The sequence below is a fragment of the Notolepis coatsorum genome (assembly GCF_963971535.1).
Source record: "Notolepis coatsorum genome assembly, chromosome: 12".
NCBI lineage: Eukaryota > Metazoa > Chordata > Actinopteri > Aulopiformes > Paralepididae > Notolepis > Notolepis coatsorum.
The window spans coordinates 83,908,290-83,918,993 of record NC_140176.1 but is presented as its reverse complement, the minus strand read 5'-3'; the positions used below and the strand labels follow the sequence as shown (position 1 = coordinate 83,918,993).

The 10,704-nt window shown below is 40.9% G+C and overlaps 1 protein-coding gene across 1 annotated transcript; it reads right to left on the bottom strand.

The window, feature by feature from the left end:
• Positions 1–8,116: 8,116 nt before the first annotated feature.
• On the bottom strand, positions 8,117–10,384 carry tcf24 (transcription factor 24). The gene is made up of 3 exons (XM_084326637.1): positions 10,254–10,384; positions 9,220–9,728; positions 8,117–8,725 (listed from the first exon to the last, which is right to left on the bottom strand). The coding sequence occupies exons 2-3, from the start codon at positions 9,703–9,705 to the stop codon at positions 8,609–8,611; spliced, it is 603 nt and encodes a 200-aa protein (XP_084182763.1). The 5' UTR covers positions 9,706–9,728; positions 10,254–10,384; the 3' UTR covers positions 8,117–8,608.
• Between the last annotated feature and the right edge of the window lie 320 nt (positions 10,385–10,704).

Here is a 10,704-nt window from a genome sequence, read left to right as displayed (position 1 = left end):
AGGCTATATGGGCTGTGTTTTTATGTCTTCCATCGAGGACCACCTTGGAAATAAGTGTTTTAATGAATACTTTTAGGTGATATCCTCAGGAATACAAATTGGTCAATATAATTTGTTTTTATGATGTGTTTTTAATTTCCAAATACAAATCTAATCAAATAAAAAAAAAGCAGTGTTTGCAGTTGAGCTACAGGTGTTGTATAATACAGCCTTTTCATGCATCTTTATCAAGGGAACCCTTATCCCAATGATTTTTTAAATAATATTATGATGCTACGATATGGACCTAGTAGTTGGGTCATCTGTGGCACTTCGTTTCTCAATGGATTTGTCATCTAGGAGGGTTAATAAACAAATTTAGCCGGGTGTATTTTTTAAAAAGGCGGGGGAAATTTGTGAGTGACCAAAATCCAAAATGGCTGCTGTGGAAATTAACTTTTTAATGGTTTGACCTACACTGATGCACAATACATGGTACCAGCCCCCTCTCAGTCATGTACCAGGCCCCTCTCAGTCATGTACCAGCCAGTCCCCTCTCAGTCATGTACCAGCCTTTTCTCAGTCATGTACCAGCCCCCTCTCAGTCATGTACCAGCCTTTTTTCAGTCATGTATACCAGCCCCCTCTCAGTCCTGTATACCAGTCCCCTTTCAGTCATGTACCAGCCCCCTCTGAGTCATGTACCAGCCCCCTCTCAGTCCTGTATACCATTTACATTTACATTTACATTTAGTCATTTAGCTGACACTTTTATCCAAAGCGACTTACAAGTTCTGTACGACAAGCCATCAGGAAGGGCACAACTCTATCAGCTGAGCAACCATGTTCATCAAAGTGTTGAGTGCTACAGTGTAGGTTAGTTTATTAGGACAAGTGCATGACAGTACGGTTAGTTAGGGTTAGTTTTATTTTTTTTTAAGCCCCCTCCCAGCCCCCTCTCAGTCATGTACCAGCCCCCTCTCAGTCATGTATACCAGCCCCCTCTAAGTCATGTACCAGCCCCCCTCTCAGTCATGTACCAGCCCCTTCTTAGTCATGTACCACAGCCCCATCTCAGTCATGTACCACAGCCCCCAGTCATGTACCACAGTCCCATCTCAGTCATGTACCAGTCCCCCTCTCAGTCATGTACCACAGCCCCCTCTCAGTCATGTACCACAGCCCCATCTCAGTCATGTACCAGCCCCCCTCTCAGTCATGTACCACACGACTGGCAGGGGGGTGCTTAGTAAGAGATGTGATTGAGCCAGCCCAGTGTTAGTCAGTACCAATACATGGTACCAGCCCCCTCTCAATCATGTACCAGCCCCCTCTCAGTCATGTACCAGCCAGCCCCCTCTCACTCATGTATACCAGCCCCCCTCTCAGTCCTGTATACCAGCCCCCTCTCAGTCATGTACCAGCCCCCTCTCAGTCATGTACCAGCCCCCTCTCAGTCATGTACCAGCCCCCTCTCAGTCATGTACCAGCCCCCCTCTCAGTCCTGTATATCAGCCCCCTCTCAGTCATGTACCAGCCCCCTCTCAGTCATGTACCAGCCCCCTCTCAGTCATGTACCACAGCCCCCTCTCAGTCATGTACCAGCCCCCCTCTCAGTTATGTACCTGCACGACTGGCGGGGGGTGCTTAGTAAGATATGTGATTGGGCCAGCCCAGTGTCAGTCAGTACCAATGGGCCACTGTCCCAGCCTAGTAGTGGGCCGGTCGTTGAATTTTTATTTTATAAATATATTTTTTTTTTATCAAATCATAACGGCCCAAATATGCGTCGGCCCACCGGGCAAATGCCCGGTATGCCAGATGGCCAGTCCAGGCCTGATGGTGTGCTAAATTCATGAAACATCATATGGTGTGACACTTCATCATATCGTGTGACAGGGTTTTCTCACACTATATGATACTTGAATATTGTCCTTACTATCCCATTTCTCAAACTAAATCTATGTTTATCAACAAGATGTTGTAGTTTACATGTTTCCCATACAGGGAGATTAAATGGAGATCCTGTAAGGAGTGAGGTGGTCCTGAGAAAAAGATGAGAAAAGTCAATCGAACCATTCAACTTATCAAATGTTAGTTATACAACATGTGCTGTACACTGAGACCATAGAACAGGTAGCTGATCTAGAAATCTCATAGTGTACGTACACACACACACACACACACACACACACACACACACACACACACACACACACACACACACACACACACACACACACACACACACACACACACACACACTTGAATGAAAAAGGTGAAGATTTGACATGGGGTCTGAGAAAACAAGTCAATAGTGTGAATGTTGTCCCGATTATTATAATAAGTAAATTACATTTGAATTCAAAATGTATCTGATCATTTTCGTCCATGTTCCTAAAATATCTATCTTGAATTGGTCTCATTACAGATGCCAAGAGAAGAAACTGACAATTACAAACATTCAGAATAAATTCTCTACCACCATCAAGAACAGAAAGACTTGGGGAATTATAGAGAAATGTGCAGTTAAAATACAGGACAAAGAAGAGAGATCTACAAAAGATTTTGAACTTAACTCCGTCATCTACAGGCTGAAGCCTCATTTAACAATGAGATGGAAGTCCAGCCTGACCCAGTACTATACAATATATTTTGTGACACTGTTTTAAACTGTTTTTCAAAGTGATTATACTTTTAACACATTGACGACCACAGCTTGCATATGGAGGCCAACGCTTTGTCAACAAACTGATGTACTTTCTAACAGCTATATATATACTTTATAGTATTGCTATCTGTCCATTCTCATTGTCACTTGAGTGCATAAACCGTGCCTTCATAATGGCTTAAAGAAAATAAAAATCCATCGGTTGGTTGTCATTTTATAGCGCCGTGAATATAAGGTTTATCGCAGTTTTCGCCTCGTCTTTTTTCTCGGGAGCTAGATAATAGGCTAAAGGCTAGTCACGTTATATCAAACGCCATTTCTGCTGTATATATACGAATGAAATAAAACAAACTGCGTAGCATCCGGACTATTACAGAGCATCTATGGATGAAATGGGGGCGACGGGGGACGCCGATTACTATTATTGATTAGCAATACAATGTGCATTCAAGTAGCCATTTTCACTGATCGATCACGTTGCATTTTAAAACAATGTCCAATCCAGCTGTAATTTGGGGGAATAGTATCCTACCGTCAGCCCATGTGATCGCCGGCAGCATTTCGTCATTAGTCATCGGAATCTGGTAGATCGATATGTCCATTGGCTGATCATAAATCCCATTATTCCAGGCTGAAATCTGCGTTCTGTAACGGGATCAAAGATGGAGTATGTTCGGCTGGGATCGAGGCTCATATGAAACGCCCACAGACAGTAAAACAATTTTTTTTTCAATCGCCCTCAATGATACTGCAGTGGAGCGATGGCGCCCCTAAGCAGATCTGGCCGGTATTGCATGTTTCGAAAATCAAATATGCGGGTAGGTCCTGCAAGTCGATCGGGGACGTTAATAGCGTTATTAATATGGAATAAAACAATAACAACTCGCCACGAGTTAACTCGTGGCTCTGGTCCACAACGCATGGCACCGTAACACGTATAAACTCGTGGCTGGTCCTTAAAGTGTTAATTTGAACCCATGCTATCAATCATATATGTCTTTGAACATTTTTTGGTTGTTTGTTAAATGGATTAAAGACACGTTCTTGCATTACGGATTGTTGTGTGGTGTGATTCATCATATGGTGTGACGGCATATCATTTGGTGTGACTTTCCCAATTATGACATTATGAAGGCTTTTTGGTAAGACATTTTAAAATCACCAATGGGACAGATGAATAACAGTGTCACCAAATGTTTCTAGCATTTTCGTGTTTTTATAAGGTTTGCCAAAATGAATTAGAAGTACATAGTCAAATCTAGTGCAATCGTCTTACCATGAGTTTTGATTACGAAAGATAATGCTAAATGTAACTAATTTGCACAAGGAAGAGCTAGAAATGTGTATAGTAGTGATGAGGAATGCTGATAAATAGACATACATAATTAAAATACACAATTTCTTAAAGATTTTGTACAGAATAACCTTCAACTTCATGTCACGCCATATGACAATTTTACTCACTGGCCCATTACAATAATAAAAAATATAAGAGTCCGTAAAACAGAACTGAATGATTTCCATTACTCATATGTGATATATATATAAAACATTTAAAGCAGGCACTTACCTGTTGGTGGAAATCAATAAGAAGTCTATATTATTTGGTCGGTGGATAAGGATCATGCCGTGTGCACTTTGCTTTCTTCAGTGATGAACCTGTGTTCCTGTTCTGTTCCGCTATTAGCACTGCAGCAGCAACAATGACACTTCCGGTCGGGTCTTTTCAAAGATAAAAGAATAATAATAATAAATTGTATTTGTAGTGCACTTTTCGTTCACTAGGATCCCAAAGTGCTACAGGGTTAAAACATAGTTGAAAACATAGTATAAACAGAAAATTAAAAACAACAGCACAAGAAAAAATTAAATGACAAGAAATAGCTAGCAATCAAAGGCCTTTTGAAATAAGAAGGTTTTCAGGCCTGCTTTAAAAGAGTCCAGGCTCTGTGGTGCCCTCAGCTGGATGGGGAGGCTGTTCCACAGGCGTGGTGCAGTCGAGCAGAAGGCTCAGTCCCCCAAGGTGCAGAGCCAAGTATTGGGGACCGGAAGGAGCAGGCTACCTGCAGATCTGAGGGTACGGGTGGAGGATTGTGGAGTGATGAGTTCCTAGAGGGGTGCATGTCCGTTTATGGTATGCAGTTATGGGTGAGCAGCAGGATTTTGTAGTTGATCCGGGATGAGATGGGGAGCCAATGTAGTGAGTGGAGGATGGGGGTTATGTGCTCATGTTTACGGACTCTCATCAGGATCCTGGCAGCGTTGTTTTGGATGTATTGCAGCTTTTGGATGCTCTTGCCAGGAATCCCGATGAAGAGTCCGTTACAGTAGCCCATGTCTTGAGGAGACAAATGCATGGACAAGCTTCTCTGCCTCTGACAGGGTTAAAGTGGGACGAAGTTTGGAGATATTTCTTATAGCTGATAGAATGATGTCTTGCAGAGGTGTTTTATGTGGATGTTGAAGGTCAGGTGGGGGTCAAGCAGCCATCAAGGTGATGAAATCACTGCACCCAGGCAGCAGTGGTTAGGCAAAAAGAAATTCGAGTATATATCTGCTTAGAAAACGAAAATGTCGAATTCTTTTTTTTTTCTCTGCGTGGTAAATACACAGGTCACAACATGTTTACAGGAAAGTTTTGGAGTTGTATTTGGAGTGTATTTTGTGACTGCTGGGAACTAGGCTACACTGGCACACCTACTTCCAGTGAATGACGCTAAGCTAGGCTAACAGTGCGGCTGTTCCCTAAGCCTAATGCATGCACAGAGAAGAAAGGGGTATGTATCTGCTTGTCTAACTCCAGGGTAGATGGAAAATAAGCTAATTTCCCCAAAAGTTGGTGTGTTCCTTTAATTAAACAACCATTTCCCATGAAATATGAAGTACAAATCTACATATATCTATCATTTGAGTGCCATCACCTACATTTACACTTTTTTTTATTTTTTTTATTTTTTTTAGAGAACTTAGTTTGAATTATGGCCCATTTGACTGTCTCCCAAGACAAGCCCTACATGCTTAAAGTAGTATTTAGCCATGAAGCCCAAATAAAAAAGACATTAGCAACTTCAGAGGCCAGAGACCTATAAACACATTTACTATCCAATAGCATTGTGAGGCTGAACAACAGGACCCATTGACTATGTAAATGTGCTTAAAAAATAAACATTTACAGATTTTTTTTTTAAATAGCTAAAAGTGATGTTGTAATTTTGCAACCGAGGGCCTCACAGGGTTACCACCACCATCAGCAGTTAATTGTTCATCTGTTTTAAACAGCCATTTCCCACAAACTATGAAGTATAAATCTACATATATCTTTTTTTCCCAACAAAGCTTTTGTTACATTCCAGCATGTGGCTGTTGTATTTTGTTTGTCCTTTTGTGTCTCTGCCTCTCTCACTCACTCCACCTGCTACTCTGATCCAGGTTCCTGTCTTTCATTGAGACACCAATAGGAACCAACCAATAGGAAGTCATCAATTAATTAATCCACCAGTTGACCAATCAGAAGCCCTCCTCTTGTTTTAAAACCATGTGGCACTCCCTGTTTATTCCCCTTTGTCTCTGGTTTGCTGTTGGTCTAATGTGTTTTTGTGTAATTTAGCCAACTCTGTAATTGTGTGTGTTGGGATTCGGAGCAGTTAAGGGGCCCAATACATTTTGTCATACACATAGAAGTATTGCAGAGACACATGAGTGATGCCACCCTTTGTATGTTTTGGGTAGTTAGGTAGGTTTTTATTTGACTTTTGTGTTATTGTATATTATAAGTCTATTCCCATACTGAGTTAGTTTTGTTTTGTTTTACTAAGTTCATTCCTTTGGCATCATTCAAGCTCCATTTCCTCCTCACATTCTTTCTTCAGGTGTTCAGGCCACCAAATCGTTCAAACCAACCCTGATGATGTGTATAATAAAGATCAGTGATTGATTAATTTCACATCAATGCTAAATTGATAGTGAAAATATAATGGCCTGTATCATTATCGGTGACCCCTCTCACCCATGCTTACTACCTCTTTAACCCCCTTCCCCCTGGTAGAAGACTCCAAAGTCTCAGGTGTAGGACATCTCGTATAGAATAGCACATATCCTGAGGTTGTCCGTCACCTGAACTCAAGCCCTAATGCACAGACACTTTGTACTATATAGGGCTAGCACTATAGCCGACAGGTTAAGGCAATATGCACTATAAATGGAGCACTGAGCTCTTTTATGCATGTATTTATTTTTTTATTTTTTTTATTTGTGATACTTCTATATAGGGATTGCATTGTATGTATTCTTGTATGTTTTTATATTCTATGTTTTTATACTGTATGTTTTTTCCACTGTTTTATGATGTAATGAGCATTGCACGGAGACAAATCTCAACCAACCATGTGTTGAAATGGCAATAAAGTGGTATCTATTATATTCTTTTCTGGAATCATCCTGGATAAGTAAATTACAAAGCCCCTGCAGCCCATGTTAGTTTGGACACCACTGACACAGAAAGCACATTAGAAATGGGTTTCATTCAGAATTGTCAATATTTATCATAAATTAAGCCTTATAGGGTTACAACAACATACATTTATTTCTAATAGGGCTTTATTTCCCCACACTCTCTTTATTTGACTGTTCTTCTGTTGTCAGTACATCACCTCCCATCGCCTTATAGCCCATTATAGCCTTAATGAGTTGTATACTTTCCATCATATCTGGTTGCATTAGGACCCTCTCTTGGTATTAGTGTTTTTTTTTCCAATCATTTATAAAAAATAATCTACAAGTTAACCCAAATAACCAGCAGTTTAGTATAATCAAATAAATATATCAAAAGGCAGAAGCAAATGGTTCAAGAACTTGAACATGGATTGTGTCTCCAGTAAAATGATTACATGTATTCTTTCCATATCACATCTAATATAGAAGTGCAGCATTGTAATTCATTGCCTTTTTTAAAGACTGCAACCTCTGCTGAAACAACACTTTCACTTATAGCCCAGACTCCCAGAGGATGAATTGTTTTGACTCTGTGGTTTAACCTGTAGTCTCTATATTCTTAGACAGTTGAGTAATTTGAGCTATAATTAGATTTTGTGTGACTCAATAAATCCCCCACTTTATATGAAATAATTGAATAGTCAAAATATTTGGTTAGTGAAAAAATATACTCTCCCTCTCTCTGGCATGATTTCCTTCCTACAAAAATGCCTCGTGTTAACATGACAAGAGTATGACTGATCGTTTCAAGTGATGTATGAACATTGCATTTGATAGTAAAAATAAATAAAGAAATAAAGGCTTTGCCAAGTTCTTAAGCTATATCGAGTTAAAAAAAACAGTTTTGCCTTTATCATTAAAAACAACTGCAATTTCATATACTGTAGACCCGATTCTAAAATTGCTCTTTTTTGGACATTGGACTTGTTTTTATTTAAAATGTGTTCACAAGTACATTTACAACCATCATGCATGCAACAAAATAAGGAAGACAAGGGGATGGAGAGAGAGGCTCCAGACCATTGTGGACTCTCTGACAGACCACTTCACATGACAGATGTTAAGTTATTCACACATGCGTTTAGTGCAAACGTTTTTAACTGAAAGTGCACACCTCGAGCGTGACGGGCGAGGAGCCCAATGGAAGTTCAACACACATAATACCTGGGACATGTATAGAACTGCACGATATACAGAGCAGAGTGCATCAGCTAAAATGACAGAGGAACAAAGTAGTCTATACATGTTTCCTCCAAAAAATTATATACATACAATTCACGTAATATATTAATTTACAATGCCGTTGGGAGGCGTCATCAATAGTGGAATTCAAAAGTATTTATTATAGGCTTAAAAACACTGACGCTCAGCACGTCATTATAACAACAATGCAGCCGCTGGATCCCGCTCAATAAACCGCATGAATTCATGCAGTATTATTTATCAAATCAATTGATGGCTATAGATTTATGATGACAGCGATTTGGATGAAGATGCACGTTGGTTTTCTGAGTCTAACTGACTTGAATTGTTGAGGAATTGTCCACTTGCTCCAACGTACAGTCTGGATCTCATTGGCCACTTCTGTAAAATAATAATAATAAATAAATAAATAAATAAAAAAGACATGACCCCAGATTATTATCGCACTATTTTAATATGACAAGTTACACTTTTCTCATGAGTCAGTTTTCTCAAAAAACTATATGAGCTATAATATAGACTATCGGCCCACCAATTATTAGTCAAATCTTGCATTATGCCTAATTTCAGTAAGGGGTTTTGTTCTGATAATGTGCGTTGTTTTATACAATTAGCCTGTATAAATATACATATTTGTATCTATTACAAGGATGGTGATGATTCTGAAAATAATAATTATAACAATCATGTAAATTGTACACAGTAAATTTTGCAGAGTAAATTTGACTCAAACTGAGTACATTTTACTCAAATGTACTCAGTTTGAGTCAAATTTACTCTGCGAAATTTACTGTGTATTATTATTCAAATAAAATAAAGTATATTATTATTATTATCATTATTACCAGTGAGGATGATAAGTGCACATTACTCACTTTCACTGGGTGCAGATAGCCATCGCTTTTCAACGACTGCAGTGCCTCGGTGTGTTTTGTGCTCTCTCCCTCCTCCATGTTGCCCTCGTCTTGCAGTGTTCGAGTCAAGTGGGCAATGTACGTGGTGGCCAAGATCAACACGTCGAGCTTGGACAGCTTGGTGTCCGGCGGCACCGACGGCAGGGTCCTCTGGAGCTCCAGGAAGGCGTGCCGCAGGGTCTGCACTCTGCTCCTCTCGCGCGCCGCGTTGGCCGCCGCCGGACGTCCCCCCCTGCCCGCCGCGAGGAGCCCGGCGGCGGTCTGCAGTTGTACCGGCGGCGGCAACTTGGCTCCGAGTCCTCGCTGCTGCTGGAGCTGGACGTCCCGGCGACGGCTGTCAGGACTGGGGCTGGAGCTCGGACTGGACGCGGGGCTCTCATCCATGACTGTCACGGGGCTGTTACCACCACCACCACGGCCCATTCGGATCGTCTGTCTTCCAACCATCGGGAGCAGTTTTTATTACAAACCTGAAGGATTACATGCAGCAGATGAATGAATATAGGCCTGCCTTGACATATCATTCATTGATTTGTTTAGTATTAGTCTTCTGCAGACGAGACCTTTTTCTGGAGCTCTTGTAAATTGTATTGCTTTCTATTCCAGATATTTCTATTTTAAACGTAAAACATATACAGAAACCACGTCAGTTATTGGTGCTGCATGTTATTAATAAATAATGTCTTTGTGTGCATCAGCATTATGGTCCTATTAAAACTAGACGCATGTACAACACGTTGATAGCTGATTTAGGCCGAATATACAATCATTCATTGAAATGATTCAATGAAACCGACGTGGTTTGGGCTGTTGCATCTGCACTTTCGGCAAAGAGTATAGGATTACAACTAATTTACAAGCAAAAAAGTAAACCAGGCCTATTGTTTTCCATCTTGCTTGATGAGCTATGTACAGTATAGGTTAAACAAAATCACTAATAATGAAAGGGAGACCAGCTCCTGACTGCAGGATAGGGTGATGATGGTGGACCATACCTCTGGAATTCCTCAAAAGCGCCGTCTTGAGAAACGACATCAAGGCAAATGCAACGGGGTGCTTTGGGTACGGGCTACAGAATTAGCTCTGTAATGCAGAATAGAGTCCCACTCCCACCTCCAGATAATCCTTATAAAGAGGCGCGTCCGTCATGAAGAAGGTACAGCAGCACATGTAGTAGTCTCCCCTGTGCGCGCATGGAGACTTCACCTGTGCGCGTAAAGGTCTCTGGAGTCCTTAATTTATTGGATACACAAAGGGGCAGACAACTCTTTCACTTCGGAGTAATTAATCACCAGCCCCTAAGACTTCTTGGCAGTGGAAGAGACCGCTCTTTCCCTTTCTTATTCCTGTCTGAGGGGAGCAGAAAAGAGACCCGTTTTCAACGCAGCCTTTTTTTTTTATTCCGACGTGGTTGGCCCCGGGCCCCCAGCCTATACTCCAATTGGC